We start from the raw sequence: 18214 nt of genomic DNA, 5'->3' as shown, positions 1-18214 counted from the left end.
TATTATCATTGATACCCAAAAATGTATCGCTGATTGAGGGAAACATCGGGGAAACATGAGGAAATGGTGGAATTTCTCATTGAAACTTTAGGAGACGCTAAAATACACATATTTGCATATTTAGGTATCAAATAATTGGAAAAAAAAAATGCATGCATAATAAGTTCTCTTTAATGGGGGTCTAAAAGCTGTCTAAAAGCATGTAACCTTGACTCAGGGAAACATTAGAGAAACATGGGGAAAATGGTGGAATTTTTCAATGATATTTCAGGAGATGCTAAAATACACATATTTGCATATTTAAGAATAAAATAATAGCAAAATAGATGCATATTTTGGAATCAAATAATAAATTTCCCTTTAATGGGGCCTAAAAACATGTATAGTTGACTTAGGGAAACATTGTGGATACATGGGGAAAATGGTGGATCCATCTATCCATCAAACCATCCATCTATGCATGCATATACATACATACAAACACATGCATGATCCATCCATCCATGCATGTGCATGCACACACATAAATACCCAAAGACAGATATATATGTGTGTGTGTGTGTGCGGCGTGTGCGTGTGCTTGTGCGCCATCCATCCAACAACCATCCATTCATCCGTGCATACATCCATCCATCCATCCATGAATGCATGCATCCATATACATGCATACAAACACACATTTCATCAATCAACCTAGCACCTGGTGATATCAATACATTGGCGATATTATCGATATATCGTTGATACATTGGCAATACAAGTGAGACCTGGAATTTACACAGTTGAAGATATTGGCGATATTGATAGAAGTGACAACTGGAATTTACATAGTTAAAAATATTGGCAATCCATTGGCGATACTTAGCGATCTATCGCCGATACGTGGAATTTCTGATACTACCAGTGTTATTGGTATCGCTGAGTTGGAGATACGGATAATATTGGGAATACTCCGAACAATGATTGTGAGTGGCCTCAATGTAAGCCTCTATGTCTATGGCGCATGGTTCCAAGAATCCTGGTAAAAGAGATGGCTTGATGTCCTAGTAGGTAGCCAATTGTAAAACTTTCACTAATGTACCATTTAAGGTGCAACCCCAAATAAGCAGGATAAAGGCTAAAGTGAGGACAATGGGTGATGTTGATGGTGACGATGATGTTCCAAGACTAAATAGTTAACATGACACTCCTTTTAGTATTGCACTATTCAATCCATTGTTTTATTTATTTATTTATTTATTTTTGAATGGTAATTCTATTTATTGCTAAATAATGGAAAATAAAAACAAAATAACAAAGATGATGAGAAGGCATCTCAAATACAAAGGATGACCTTGCCTCCAAATAGATTAGAACCACTCTTTCAATTACAATGCCAGCTTGGAGCAGTTGGGTGGGGTTGGCTACCTGAATCATTTTCTGCCATTCTACTCTATTGCATATATAAAAATGAACAGTCAGGAAAATTTTAAGGATTCTTTGTCAAGTTTATTTGTTTATTTGAGTGGAAAAGCAGTTTGCGTAGACTTCCTTTTTGTTTTATTTGTCTTACAAATTTGTCTATTTGAGCACAAGGATCCCATGTAAGTTGTTTGAGTGATTTCCTTCTCAAACTCCTAGGAATAGTAAGTTGGTTTAGTGCTGTTCTATCTAGTGTTAACAGTTGGTTGTGAATTCTTCATGCATCCCAGTTTGCTTGAAACACTTCCATTTTTTTTTTTTTTTTTGCAACTAGAACAGGTTGAAATGAAGCCACATCCACACCCAGAAAGGCCAGATCGACTTCGAGCAATTATGGCCGATCTTGCTACTACTGGTATGAAGTTTTCCTTTTGTTGGATGCTGCATTAGTTGATTTTGATTGCCTTGCTTCTTTCTATTAGGGTCTGTCTGGATTGTAGAACTTGAACATGGGTGAGATTTCTATGGAGAAGAATTCCTTGGAAGAGATTACTAAGCTTTTTTGAAAGCTCTAATTTATGAGTTTTGATGAGTTCACCTACATTTCTTAAGTGAAACCAAGGCAACCAAAAAACGAGAACTTTAGGTTTCCATGGAAGCTCTTCCATAAATTTCTGCTAGAGTTTGATTTATTAAGTCATTGGCAGTGACTTGATTTTTTTTTTTTTTTGGTGCATTTTACCTTTATGAAAGTGTTTATAAAGCCCTTGATTAATTTTTTGATACTTGTAGGAATATTTCCTGGAAAATGCTTTCCGGTACCTTCGAGAGAAATTACACAAGAAGAGCTTCAGATGGTAAGCTAACACCATTTTAGTTGTGAAGGTTGAAGCCCAAGTGGTTTAGTCGTGAGCATATGTTTCAGTAGTATATAAGATAGATTCTTAGGGCTTAATTAGTTGGAAATATGTAGAAGACTTGTTTTGATACTGTGTAATTTGTCGAGAAAAACACTGGCTATTGTCTTGATGCATGCTACGTTAGTTGGATTGCTATGATCAACAGTACAATGTTTGACATATCGGTATCACCTTACATATCGCACCCTTGGGATACAGATACGCATCGGTTATCAGATGGGATATATCGGTTGTATCGCGTAATGTATTGCTATTGTTGGAAACATGGGGAAACATTGGAAAATTGGTCAAATTTTTCAATGAAACTTTAGTGATTGTTAAAAAAGACATCAATACACACTTATAAATCAAAACATTACAAAAAATAAAATAAAAATACAAGTGCATATAATAGGTTTTCATTGTATGGGGTCCTAATCTATGCTTTGTCCAATTGAATTGATGCAACTATATTCAAAGTCTATTGATATAATGTAGAAATGTAAGAAGGTGTGTGGAAACATAAGCAATACATTCAAAACCAAAAGAACAATCACTAGATCAGGTTACATACATGTTTGATTTTATGTTTGGACACTAAGATTGCAACCGATTTGTGAGAAATTGGGAAAATTTGATTTTTTCTTTTCAAATTTCCACAACTCGGCCCATCTCCTCCAAGTCTTGAAATCGAAGAAAAATCATGGATTTATAATAATTTGACACTGATTTAACATGATTTATAGGAAAAAAAAGGATCGAAAATCGAAAATGATTGAACATGTGAGATATATCCCACTACTGTGTTTCGTATTGCACAGGTGGGATATAGAATATATCGTGGCATATATCGGCCGATATCATCGATACTTAAAACATTGCAACAATCTTACCCCACAAATACAAAAAAAAAAAAAGAGAAGAAAAACAAATGAAAAACTAATGTCCCAAATCACAAAATTTCAGTTGGTAGCTTGTAGCCTGTAGGGTTAGCATCACACCATTTAGCTACAAATATTGTTCCTTCTATAAGCATGCTGTCACACCACACACATTTGATCATCAATATATTTTGAGAAATTACTGTTGAAAAATTAGAGAATCTCTCATATTAATGAATACCGCCTCATATATATATATATATATATATATATATATATATATATATATATATTTGTTCACAATCATTTTACTCATAGTCATAGGTTACATTTGGGAAGATTCATAATCCTAAAGCTCTTACTTGGTCTATATTATCCATCTTATCTAATCTGAACCCATAAAAGGCTCACAACGTTTTAATTTATTTGTTTTTGATGGGTAACTTTGAAAGAAATTTTATTAAAAAGGTAAAGGAAAAAGCACAAGCAAAAGAAACGGGAAAATTACCATGGCAATTTAAAACCTGACAAAGCTACAAAAAAGAAACCAAACAATAACTGGAAAATTACAATGGCAATTTAAAACCTGACAAAGCTACAAAAAAGAAACCAAACAATAACTGCTGCACTATCACCTATCAATGATGGGAAAAGAGGCCCGAACTGGAACCTCTTCAACATGTTGATCTGCTTGTAAATTGGTGTCATAATGCATAAAAGGAGATGATAATGCAAATTTAGAGCCTTTCTCAATCACTTTAGCCAACATCCACAGGCATATCCCTAATCTGGCCCATTTTATCACGTTCTTTGGGGATCCAACAATTATGTGTGATGGATTAAACTTCGTGCTGCCTTTATTCTCTGAAGCAATGCAACTACCTTAGCATAGTTGGAGTCAGCTATTCCGAGAACTTTAAACAACATGACGTACCCATTGCTTCTCATGATTCCCCTGATAGTGGCATCGCCAGGATTCCTCATAGAGCATCCATCAAAATTCAACTTACAAAAGTCCTCCATGGGGTTGAGGGGCTTCTCCTTGTCTCTTTAACCTTTTGACTTTCTAACCACATAAGAATTAGGGTATTCTCATTCCAGTTATAGGAGATAAGCTGTCTAGGAGTTCCTTTCATCTAAACATTCGCCTTGCCTCAGTTTGTAATTAGCCTGAAAATCTTCTAATGATCACATTTACTACTATAGATTTCCCTTTAAAAATCCTGCTACTTCTCCAGCCACAAAACTCAAAGAGTACATCTTTATAGAAAACGATCCATAAGACCCATTTCTTTAATCCACCAACCCTCTACATCATGCTTGACAGACGCATGTATAGCCCCCCACAATGCTATGTTATCTGCGAACACCATACATCATGGGCTCTCTTCCTGCAAATGCCTTGTTAACTTGTTCATAACCAATGCAAAAAGGTATGGGTTTAATACGACCAATGGTGCCGGACTACAATTACTGGGAACCCCTTATCTTTTCATTAGTGGTCCTCACATTTGTTATCACTCCCTCTTACATATCCTTAATCATGTCAATATATCATCTTCAAACTCCTTTTTTTCCCAACATCCACCAAATTAACTCTTTAGGGATCCTTTGTATGCTTTCTCAAGTAAAGACCACGTGGAAATCCTTCTTTCTCTCCCTTTATTTCTCCATCAATTGCCGTAGTAGGAAAATAGCTTTAGTGGTAGACCTCCCCAAGTCCTTGTAATGAAACAAAACTGATTTTCTAAAATATTTGTCTCATTCTGCAGTCTTTGCCCAATCACGCTCTCCCATAGTTTCTTAGTATGGCTCATAAGTTTAATCCATGATAATTAGTGCAACTCTGTATGTCTCCTTTATTCTTATAGATAGGTACCATGGAACTTCTCATCCATTCGTCTTGTATTTCTTTATTCTTACCATTTTTTGAACAACTTTGTCAACCAAAATAACCCAATATCTCTTTTTGTCTCCCCAAAGTCTAATACCTTGGTATGCATGACCCCGTGCCTATACCTGAAGGCATGACTTATAATATAAGCATTATCAAACCACAAACTGCAATCACCACATAAAACCATTCCATTAATCATATACTTCCTAAAATAATTTAAATAACCATTAACTAAATAAATTAAAATATGTAATCGTCATCATAACTCAAAAGTCCAAATCAAACACCTACTATAAATCCTTTTACATCAAATCCAAAACTTATAAAGAAATCTAAAACTAGAATGGAAGTAAATGGCTAAGATTCCTCTCCACACACTCATTGACTAAGTTATGCTCTTGAAATTCAATATTCACAATAACGGATGAGCTCAAGAGCCCAGTGAGTATATCTTGCACAAGATTTTGAAAAGAAAAACATATGAAATTCGATTAAATCATATTTTACTAAAATATTGTGATTTTCATATGCAAGCTAAAAAGGCAAGAATTTCAGAAACAAAAAGTTTAATGCATAAACATGTAGCATGCATCGTGATGCTATACTGATGCATGAAGTAATCCACAATAATCCACGTATTTTAATCCTTTGAACACCAGGGCCATTTAACATTATGATATACGACAATTAACCACTTGCTCTAAAAGCTCAAACTGATAGAGCATGGCCAATTAATCCCTTTATCTCATAGCCCAGGCCCCACATCCGTGGGTTAGGTCCTCGGCCGAACCCTCCTCCTGAGCCCCAAATCCATGGTTTTCGCCCCCTTGTGGGCCCCAAATCACATGGGTTCCGCCTCACATAAGCCACCCACCTCACACGGGCCCCAAATCACATGGGTTTCGCAGGCCGCCCACCCCGAGTGTGCCCCTGCATCCCACAGGCCACCCCACTCGAGTCCGGTGTGAAAATGACCTTGCATTAAACACCCCCGGTGAGGAGTCTCGAACACGAAACCAATTTGATGCTGGACAATTAACCAATTGCTCTAAAAGGTTGAATTGATAGAGCATGGCGAATTAATCCCTTTATCTCATAGCCTAGTCCTCACATCCATGGGTTAGGTTCTCGGTCAAACCCTCGTGGGCTCAAAATCCTTGGGTTCTGCCCCCTCGTGGGCCCCAAATCACATGGGTTCTGCGGGCTGCCCACCCCGAGTGTGCCCTCGCATCCTACAAACCACACCACTCGAGCCCGGTGTGAAAATGCCCTTGCATTAAATTAGTCGGCCAACACTATCTTAATTACAATACCAAACCTCATAGTGGTCTTTTGCATTCCCGACATGCTCATCCACCTAGCCTCGTAGTGAGGGATCCACTTCTTAGCTAGTTAGACTACTACCCTACCTAGCCCCACAGTGGTCTTTTGCAATCTCAATTATGCTCACCCACTTGGCCTCGCAGTAGAGGTTCCAAAAGGTACCAATTGGGCTTTGGGGACTTTCAACCTATGGATCTGGATTGGCCTACCAATTTATGCTTTTAGGTATATTCAATCTAAGGGACTCGGATCCTTACTCTTGTTTCGGTGGTAGACTCTTAGGAGTTTCAACACCTGGTCAAGGGTTCGAGTATCCATAAGTGGTGAAATCCCACTAAGGCATGAGTGTGTGGGGGTGTGTGTGCGTGTGTAAAAAAAAATAAATCTAGGGGACTCAATCGCACCATCTATTTTTTTGGTATTCCAACATGGGACTTTCAAACTAGAGGACCCAATTGTCCCCATTATTTTACAATAAAGATGCACATGATATAAGATTCAATAATTCCAAAATATCATAAATACATGAGAGATTTATAACCTTTCTCTGCATATTTTCAAGTATCACCAACCCTCTTTTCATCATCCAAAGATTCCAATAATAAATATGCAATGCAAATAATTTATAATGAAATTCTAAAAAATTACTTCTAAAACCCTGTAATTCTTTGCCGTGCAGTATAGTGCAGGGGGTATGCAGAAAATTGGGAATTGTAAATTTGTGCAGAAAGCCGTTGCCGAATTACAAAGAGGTCCCAGGAATTTTACACAATGGTGCTGGAATTCTGCGAATAGTGCAAAGAATATGATGTAATTCTGAAAAATTACACTAGAACCCTGAACCCTGAATATGATGTTAATAGTATGGGAATTCTATAAGGATTGGGTAAAAACCTTTAGGATCTCATCAAGGATATCAATCATCAAGGACATCAATTTCAAAGAAAACAAAGAAGAACAAGAAAGCAAAATCTGGATTTCCAAATCTTGATTTTTAAACAATGGGACAAGAATTTTAGAAAGATTAGAAAATTAATTAATTTTTTTTCAAAGAAAATAAAGAAGAATGCAAGGTGTCAAATATTGGAGAAACCCTGCAACTCACCTAAAGACATTGAAACCTCCTTTCTTTTCTCCTTCCCCCCCCCCCTCCCTCTCAACGCATGCTGTCTACTTATACAAGAGGACCCCATGGCTAGACTTCACATCTGTGTATACACACATGTGAGGCACGCACCTAATTGGTCCAAAGAGACCCTCACACGTTATGGCTTGTGATGTAGGATGATGGAAACTATCCTAGGATGCAAGATGAGAGATCAATTACACATTAATTTCAGCAATCATCATGTAAAATCAAACATATCCACATAATAGATTCGGAAATTCAGATTTATAACACGAAGATTCTAGGTTAACACATATGTGGAAAATTTAAAATAATTTAAGAGTAGCCCACTTGGAAGTAGGGACTTTCAATCTAGCGTGGGTAGTGCAACAACCACGTGAATAGACAATGAGGTAAGCAAAATTCTGGTTTAGGGAAAGTTTCACAAAAAAATTCAGATTTTCATTAGGGTTTTGTATTCATGGATGGAGATTTAGGAATGAGGTTTCTAGGGATTCAAAGGATCTAGGGTTTAAGGAGTTTTGGAGGAAAATCAGAGAGGGAAAACCCCAAACAGGGGCCCACATGTGGCTGCTAGTACGGACGCACGTGCGGGTCGCTGGATTGGGTTGGGTTTTGATGAGTTGAGAAGGTTGTATGGGAAGGGGAAAAAGATGATGAAAGAGAACAAGAAGAATACTTTGTTGGAGAAGAGAAAGTGGAAGAATGCACCTTGGGGAATCCACCATCAATCGAGCCTCTACCCTTCCACAATTCAATTGGAAGGGATGGTTTCTTAAAAAACCCTAGAAAACAAGGAGGAAAATTCCTTCACACAAGAAAGCTTTTTTTTTTTTTCCTCCTCAAATCTCCACTAGGGTTGGACCTCCACCCCCTGTGCTTTTATAATTAAAAATTTGGAATAATTACAACTATGCCACTTATTTAAGTGAAATGACCCATCATCCAAAATAAGAAAACTAAAACACTTATTATTAATCCCAACCATCAAATAAATCCTAAAAATAACAAAAAACATAAATGAAGTAAGATCAGAGTCCAATGGGCCTAGATTTAGAAGATCCGGCGGCCCGATGGCCGGATTGACAAGATTCAACGGTCGGATCGACACGAAATAAAAATCCTATGACTAAAATGGTCTCTTAAGCAGCCCACATGCATCATCCCAAAGTGGAGTCTTCCTGATGCACGTCTAATGCATGTGGGGTCTTCATAATGGCTCAACGGGTCCCATTTGGAATTTGTCTCCCATTTACAAAGAATGCTGCACTGCTGTGGGTGGTTGTCTTCATCTCTGGTACACTTGAGTAGGTCTTCTGATGTCCCCATCGGCTTGCTTTCTATTGTCTAAAACACATCATTGCTGCTCTTATTGGCTAAAACATGTCAGCTCCTATTGGCTAAAACGCATCACGGCGGCATTCTCTTCCTAGGCTCATGCTGCTGGACTCTAGAGGCTACGTTACGTTGCTGCTAGACTTTAGAGGCCACGTGGCTACATCACAACATGTGTGGAGTGCGGGGAAATGGATGGTCTGATCAAAAGTATTGATGGGTAATTAGATGATGATGATGACGCTACTGGGCCGATGGCTAAACGAATGGTTGGATTTGAGGATGAAGTGAACAGTTTATGAATGGTGCTGGTTGGTCCTACCCCCCAAAGGACACAACCATTCATTTCATAGCTTCGCCAAGCTTTCGCGCATATAGCCATGGTATCCTATTCCGCAATTAAAATTTGTCTTTTAACACGCAATTGCTCACTTAAACTAATATGTCAATTTAAACTAAGGGAATTAACTCTACGGCTTCCAAACCAATAGAGGGTCCAATCACATAAACTACAATAGATGTTCCAATCAAGCAACTATTCTATAAATGATACTGTACATGTGTATGTGGGGTGTGCTAACTTTCGACTCCTTGCATTCATCTAATCATGCATGCATATAATTCAACTACACAATCACATAAGCACAATTAGAAATGTGCTAAAATGACAATCTCAAACACAAGCATGTATAGTGGTTCGGTTTCCTTAGTGCATATAATATGCATGGGATTAGCCGCTTCAATGGGATCTTTCATCCTGGTCGGAGGACTCCACTCCCGGTGGACGCACTCTCCCTGAGTATACCGGATTTTACTATCGGAGGTTTTAAATCGCTCGATGGCTTCGAATTTTGGTGAGATATGTTGCTGGACAGTTTTGGCCCTGTTTGATCGCTCGAGCCCGATTAATCGAGATTGATTGAGGATCGCTCGATCGATCGATGACGGCTCGATGGTTGTTTTTTGGGCAATTTGTTTTACAACAACCTGCACCAGCCTTACTTAACATGTTCCAATTTTGGCTTCTAAGGCTAAGGGATGATCACCAAGGGTTTATTTATAAAGGTTAGGATCATCTAGAGGCTAAGGGTTATTTTGGGTCAAGGTTAGGGTCACCAAGGCACGTCATTCACCTATTCTCCACTTCCTTGATGCTCCAGTCTTCATGTGTCTTCGGTTTGCAGCTTCTAAGGGCTCAACCGACTCCCTGACACACAGACGCACATGATTGACCAACAAGGTGCACAAATCAATGCACTAATAGCTTTTCCTTCTAGATATTGTTTCCTTATATGAGTGGCTTTTCCTTGTAGAAACTCCTATAACTTTCTTGCCACTTTCCTAATGTACGTAACCATCTCATTTTACATTCCCTCTAGATGCTCCTATAACTTTTTTACTACTTTCAACAGTTTCATTTTACATAACATTAACTTCTTCCTTGACATCCCACTTTCCTTCTTTTGAAAATTCATTATCGAATAACCTTGTTTTCTCTCCTTTCAAATTCCACCACCTTGTTTTTGGACACCATTTAATTTCACTCCCTTTCCTCCATCTCTCAAGGAACATCCATAACAATTAACTAATGTCGTGCAATCAAACTCTCTCCCCGTATAACCTTACAGTTCTTACATATTGATCTTTCAATCTTCCCAAGTAGAAAGAAGTCTATTTGGTTTGTATATGATCAACTTTTTAAAGTTATTAAGTGTTCATCTCTTTTTAAGTATGTGGTTGCTGGAGCTAGATTGTATTCGACATCTAAGGATGCAAAAGTGGAGTGCTATGAAAGGGTGGGGGACCTTATAATGTGGGGCCCAACCTTTATAAGTGTTGGACATAGGCCAGTGGGGCCCACTGGTGGGCAATCACTAGTGGGTGGGTCCCATGAGGTTTGGCGTCATTTTTATTAATCATTTTTCTTTCTTTCGTTTGAAGTTGAATTTCAAATTCAACTTTAAATAAAGATTTAGATGAGGAGATAAGAATAAGACCAGATAATTTCTGGTGTCATCCAAACTCTGCATCCTTCCCTATAAATGGGAAGAGGCTCTCTTGTGAATTTACATTAAGCAACAACAAGAGTAAAAAAAGGAAAGTGTGAGATTGATATTTGTCCTAGCAATTTTTTTTTTTTTTTTGAAACTATCTGAATATGCCTTTTGTATTAAAAATTAAGGAACTATAATAAGCAATCCATGAGGGTTGGAAAGCCCATACGGACCCCATATTAATATACAAATTCAAATGGGTTGGAACAGAAGCCCAATTCACTTTCTTTCAACATTAAGTACATCTTATTGAGGGTTTTTTAATCTGCCATTTGTTGGTCGATTTAAACCAAGTAGTAGGAAGTGACTTGGGGCTTTTTTTAGCAAGATCTAACCTATAGTGCGGTCCATTTTAATGATTAACAGTTAAGATCTCTTGAAATGATAATGATTGATGTATGTTATTAAAATAAATAATAATAATAATAAAAAATTAATTTTTTGTGATCTTGATTATGATATATTAATATCATGATTGTAATCATTTAAGTTGGGCTACACGTTTTTGGAGTTCGACAATCAAAATGTATATTTCACGTGTTTCTTGATTATTATATGTACGTATACATGTATAGGAATGTAGTTTCTTTATTATATCCTTCTATTCACTATTGATCAAGGGACCATTAGTGATCGGAACCATCATCAATCATGATGATTAACGTTGATGAGAGGATCTATCATCAACGGTGATCATTATCAGTAATGATCGAATCCATCATGAATGGACATGATCATTGGTGATGATAGGACTGTTAATATTTAAGCACTTTTTTCTCTTGATGATAGCATTTATATGTATGATATAAATAGGCTTGATGCGATTAGATCTAAGCCCCTTTTTCATTAGAAAATAGAAAACTTAGTGCTAGGATGCTCCATATATATAAAGGTTGTGTATAACCTGAGTGGGAGTTAAGTCTTCTCCACCAAATGATGCATGTAACCTATAATGGAAGGTTGCATGTTATACAAATATATTTTTATAAAAGCATCATATTCATCTTAAATAAGAGAACTTGATTGATTTACACCGCCCATTCAGGTATGTGGACTTTCAATTCTCGTTAAGATGGGTTGACTACTTTTATACCTTGAAAATTTGAATAACATGTAGAAATGCTGTAGTATCTGAATCTCTAAAATGACATGCGAGGTTAGGTCACATCGGAAATGATCGTACGACAAGACTAGTACGTTCTGGTATGTTGGATTCATTATCCAAAGTTGATTTGCCATTTTGTGAACATTGTGTTCGAGAAGACTTCGCAGAAACCATTTCCTAAAGCGGCTAGGTCCAAGAGTATACTAGAGACAATCCATTCAGATATCTGTGGACCCTTGAATGTACATGGTAGAAATGGATGTCAATACTTTGTCACTTTCATTGAAATCACTCGCGCTATGGATATGTGTATATCATCTCACACAAATTTGAGGCTTTTGATTGTTTCTTAAATATAAAGTTGAGGTGGAAAATAAGCTTGAGAAAAAGATTAAAATCCTTCGATTCGATAGAGTTGGCGAGTATACATCTAAAACGTTCAAATCATATTGTAAAAATGTTGGCATTGTCTGGCAGTACACAATGGCTTACACTCCACAACAAAATGGTGCTGCAGAGAGAATAAATAGGACACCATTGGACATGGTTAGATCGATGATGGCACAAGCCAATCTCTTACGCATTGCTAACAGCCGTCTACATTCTTAATAAAATCCCATCCAAATCCATTCTTAAGACCCCATATGAGATGTGGTCTGGGAGGATTCCTTCTCTAGCCAACCTACGCCCTTGGAGATCTTTGAGATATGTTTTGTTGCCTGCCCTGCATAGAAGTAAACTTGATAGTAAAACCATTGAATGCATGTTCATAAGGTACCTCATGCATTCAAAGGGATACGTTCTAGTTTATGAGGACCATGGATGATGGATTGAGATAGAATCTCGAGACGTGAACTTCGTCAAAGATATATACCCCACCCGAATGAAGCAAAATGTTATAATAAAACTTTTTGAAATTCCAGATGTATTTCAAGAGAGTGGGAGTTCTGCTTCTTAAAATGATGATGCTCTTATACTTTAACAGGACAGTGTGAGAACGTCTCACTAGGCTCCTGAGTTATGTCGAAGCGAAAGAGGATTGATTCCCTGAAGATACTTCGATATTGAGGGGCAGTCATTCTCTTGTGTTGCGGTTGATGATGATGAACCTGATTCTTATCAGGAAGCATTATTATCTTCCAACTCGGCTGATTGGGTGACTGCTATGGACGAAGAGATTGCTTCCATGAGAATAATAGAGTCTGAGAACTTGTAGATCTACCTTCCAATCGCAAAGCGATAGGTAATAAGTGGGTACTCAAGATTAAAAGAAAGACAGATGGTACAATAGACAGGTACAAAAGTTGTTAAAGGTTTCACACAAAAATAAGGCATTGATTATGGGGAGACTTTTTCACTTGTTGCAAAGTTCTCCTCAATCCGCATGATTTTGTCTATTATCGCAAGTTTAAACTCAGAGTTATATTAGATGGATGTAAAGACCGCATTCTTAAATGGTGACTTGGACGAAGAGATATACATGCAACAACTCATGGGTTATGTAGACAAAAAGTATCCAAAGAAAGTCTGCAAGTTGTTGAAATCTATTTATGGGCTGAAGTAATCACTACTTTCAGATTCACAATGTGTGAAGAAGATCATTGTTTATACATGAAAAGGTCTGGAAGATCTTTTCTGATACTATATATATATGTAGACGATATCCTACTAGCTGGTAATGACATGCAATTGTTGATGTTGACTAAAGATTGACTATTCTTGAATTTTGAGATGAAGGATCTTGGTGAAGCCAACTTTATTATCGGGGTAAAAATAATCAGGGATCGCACTAGGAAATTCTTAGGCTTGTATCAAGCCACCTTCATACAAAAGATCTTAGAACGTTTCAGGATGGAAAATTTAAAAGCTGTTGAAATCTCTATGGACAAAGCTACCAAGTTAGACAGAAAATTGTGTCCCCTGAATGAAGTTGAGAAATTGACTATGTCCTCAGTACCTTATACAAGCGCAGTAGGGAGCTTAATGTATGCTATGCTTTGCACCAGACCGGATATTAGTTATGTAGTTGGCATAGTTAGCCGTTATTAGAGTAACCCGAGACAGTCTCATTGGCAAGCCGTTAAACGTATATTCCGCTATCTCAAAGGAACAAAAGACCTAATGCTGTGTTATGAAGGCACGAGTCTCGAGCTCAAAGGATATTCTGATGCTGCTTGGGGTAATGATGCCGACGAGGGAAAGTCTACTTCAGGATATGTTTTCTTATTTGGAGGGGGAGCTATCTCATGGTCGAGTAAGAAACAAACATCCACAACTCTTTCATTTATGGAGGCCGAGTACATTGCATGTTGTGCTGCAGTTCAGGAGTGTGTATGGGTTCATAGATTTTTACTAGGTCTGGGTGTTGTACTGGGCGTTCGTCAGCCTATATCGCTGAAGATAGATAATACTTCTGTCACTGACTTGGCAAAGGACTCTAAACACCACCGGAAGTCCAAGCACATGTGATCATGTGAGAGATAAGAAGGTCGCCCTCAGCTACATTTCTACTAAGGAGATGATGACTGATCCCATAACGAAACCTATGGCTAGAGATCTATTTCAGGTTCACGTTAGGCAGATGGGATTGAGGAGAGCTCGAGTGATATGCTTGTATTTAGTACCTTTTGATCTTTCATTAATGAATAACACATTCCATTTATTTAGTATTGGGCACTTATATAGACTTGGTGTGTAGATCATCAACATTTACCATGAGATTATATAGGATTTTTATTTTTGTTGTCAGCAGGCTGGTTACCCACTTTCACGGGTTGACCAACCTTGAATGTATAAATGAGGTACATTTGGGGCGATGTTCATACACTAAGGTATGGACTTCTCTTTATTGTGAATAATAAAGGATGAGTATATGAATGAGTCGTATCCGCCTACAGTCTTCAAAGATTGAAGATGAGATTGATCAAGTCGAATAACATAATTGCACCATTACTTTACATGTGATCAATGTTATGGCCTGACTTAATAGCCAGGTTGTGAGGATATGAGATGAGTCGTACCTCATGTGAAATGCCTATGTATTGTAGACCTGACATATACCTAGTATTGTCTACTTTACAACGTGGATTGTAGAAACATGCTGAGACCTTTTACCTACAGATTGCTTTGATTCGATCTAATCATTGCAATGTGCGAGTAGCCAGTCCCGTAGGTGACTCTTTGTGTCCTTAGCTACCCTCATCTTGTGTATATGAGGATGAGATTGAGTGTCGCTACTTTAATGTACTATGACAAAACGCCCCTTGATTGGCCAGACTCGGTTACATTAGGTAAGCAGCTTGATCGATTCTAAATTACACATCTGCGTGGGAAAGATCCCGTGACAGCTACACCAACTTTCTAGAACTATAAATACACACTTGAAGACTTATCCGCCGGCAATATTGAGTTTTTTATAGATTTTTGCAAACGATATTCTTTCTTAAAAGTATATATATAAGTGTTACTTTAAATTGATTTAAGTCGAAGTTTGTGAAAATCGAGTTTTCAGAATAACTCAATAAGTTGGATAAGTGTGTATGTGGGCCGAGTACTCCAGATCAGGAGTTAACTCCATCCGGTGTGGTCATGTGGACTAGGACAGGCATTGTAAAGCTTAGGTTATCGAGTACTAGTTAGGTGGTCACTTAGTATTTAAACACCTGTGAGAAGATTACGGTGATGTAGCTGGTCCCACGCCTCTGATTCTTTTGATCGCGATGTTTGGTTTTGATTATTATTAGGCGAGTTGGACAATTTTTTTTTTTCGGTGTCTATCCCACAATGTGATTGAGTGGGAGATGTTGGACAGGTCAGTGGGGCCCACTGGTAGGCAATCACTAGTGGGTGGGTTCATGCAGGGGCATTTTCACACTGGGCTCGAGTGGGGTAGCCTATGGGATGCGGGGACACACTCGAGGAGGGTGACCCATGTGATTTGGGGCCCACGGGGGAAGTCTCGTGTTTGAGACTACTCACTGGGGGTGATTAATGCGCATTTCACACTGAGCTCGAGTGGGGTATCCTGTGGGATGCGGGGACACACTCGGGGTGGGCGGCCCGTGTGAGGCGGTATCCATGTGATTTGGGGCTCACGAGGGGGGTTATGCCGAGGTCCTAACCCATGCGATGTGGAGCATAGGCCATGAGATAAAAGGATTAATTCGCCATGCTCTAATAATTCAAGCTTTTAGAGCAAGTGGTTAATTGTCCTGCTTCAAATTGGTATCAGAGCGGGAGGTCTCGTGTTTGAGACTCCTCGCCAGGGGTGATTAATGCAGGGGCATTTTTACACCGGGCTCGAGTGGGGTAGCCCGTGGGATGTGGAGACACACTCGGGGTGGGTGACCCATGTGATTTGGGGTCCACGGGGGAGGTCTCGTGTTCGAGACTCCTCACCGGGGGTGATTAATGCGCATTTCACACCGGGCTCGAGTGGGGTAGCTTGTGGGATGTGGGGACACACTCGGGGTGGGCGGCCCGTGTGAGGCGGTACCTATGTGATTTGGGGCCCACGAGGGAGGTTCGGCCGAGGTCCTAACCTATGCGATGTGGGCCTGGGCTATGAGATAAAAGGATTAATTCGTCATGCTCTAACCGTTCGAGCTTTAAGAGCAAGTGGTTAATTGTCCTGCATCATGGGTCCCATGAGGTTTGGCCTCTTTTTTATTAATCATTTTTCTTTCTTCTGTTTGAAGTTGAATTTAAAGTTCAACTTTAAATGGAGATTTATATGAGGAGATAAGGATAAGACCAGATAATTTCTGGTCTCATCCAAACTTCGCATCCTTCTCTATAAATGGGAAGAGGCTCTCTCGTGAATTTACATTAAGCAACAACGAGAGTAAAAAGAGGGAAGTGTGAGATTGATATTTGTTCATTTAGCTTGTCCTTGGGACGATTTAAGCCATATATCATAATCTGAGGAAAGTGTTAGACCCATCTGCACCAGTAATGGTTAGGTGGACCACTAGATCTGGACCGTTCATCTTCGGCTTTGTGGAGGTCCATATCATGTAGACTGTCAGATCTTGAGGGCCCACTCTTCCGCACAAACTTTCAATAAGGAACCTGTCTGAATAAGAAGAGACTAAATTCTCTGTACTGACGAGCCTGCTCACATCAGTGGCCATTGATATAGGAAGGGAGGATTTTTTGCATTGGAGATGGGATCCATCTAAACTGTTCTCGGACATTCCAAAAAGCTCTCCTCCTGGGGTACTTCAATGGCTCCAACAGGTTGGGTTTGGAAATCTAAAGCCTCCCTAGGACAACCGTCTTTGTGTGGTTGCGGGAAATAATCATATCCTCATTGTGGATGGATTACATCGTCGTCATATGATTATTATCAATGGCTGCTGTGTGGGCCTTCGGGATGCGGAATCTGTTAACTATCTTCTCATTCAATATCAGTTTACACATGGTTTCGGGATGGGTTTTAATCATAATCCAATTTGGTGTGGACTATGCCTAGCTCCAATCCAATGTCTCTTCAGAACTAGAAGAATTCGCGATCCCCACAAGAATGGAGACTATTTTGGGAGCTGTTTTTATGGTGGTTTTTTAGGCGATTTTGAAGGAACGTAACAAATAACAGGAGCACATTCAACAGAACTTGTGCCTGTCCCTGAGGTTATTAACAGAATCCAACACCTTGGTTGTTTGTGAGCACAAGGGACGGTGTTGTTAGTCGCTTTAGTGGAATCACCCTTCTCATTTCGTTGTCTTTTTGATCTATTTTTTATTGCTCTTCAGGCTTTCTCTTTCTTAATAAAATTCCTCACTGTTGATAAAAATAGGCTAGGATCACTATATCAAGGTCATTCTTGAGAGGAATTGGGGAAATCGAGGTGGAGCCCTTAAGATTGAAAGTCAGATCCATGATTTATACAATATTTTGTAATAAATGATATGGACTGTCCTTTTGTTTTTTTTTTTTTCCTTCGTAAATCAGATGGCTAGTGTCAGTAGATAGAAGTGATCCTGAAGAGGTATGGGGAACTATAGGTGAGGCCCATAACATGAACAATTGAATTTGTGATTGGACTTAAATGATCATAAATGGTTATGGCTGTCCATTTTGTTGGCCGTTGACCAATGCTAGCATCATCATATCAAAGTGATTCTTTAAAGACCTGCAGAGTTGGCAGTGGAGCCACCTTGGGGACAATCCACATCCATGATAATACCT

At 38.8% G+C, this 18214-nt stretch overlaps 1 protein-coding gene across 7 annotated transcripts in view; it reads left to right on the top strand.

Moving 5' to 3' along the window:
- The window catches only part of LOC131251300 (histone deacetylase 15), a 141357-nt gene that overhangs the window by 23927 nt on the left and 99216 nt on the right, over positions 1-18214 (top strand). For all 7 annotated transcript variants that reach the window (XM_058251940.1, XM_058251939.1, XM_058251936.1 and 4 more), the window contains exons 5-6: positions 1741-1816; positions 2194-2258. In XM_058251940.1, coding sequence (XP_058107923.1) covers positions 1741-1816; positions 2194-2258 — 141 coding nt within the window. The remainder of the gene's footprint in view (positions 1-1740; positions 1817-2193; positions 2259-18214) is intronic.

Source organism: Magnolia sinica, chromosome 7, assembly GCF_029962835.1.
Source record: "Magnolia sinica isolate HGM2019 chromosome 7, MsV1, whole genome shotgun sequence".
NCBI classification, from domain to species: Eukaryota; Viridiplantae; Streptophyta; class Magnoliopsida; order Magnoliales; family Magnoliaceae; genus Magnolia; species Magnolia sinica.
Note: the sequence above shows the minus strand (reverse complement) of the source record. Positions and strands in the feature narration are given on the sequence as shown.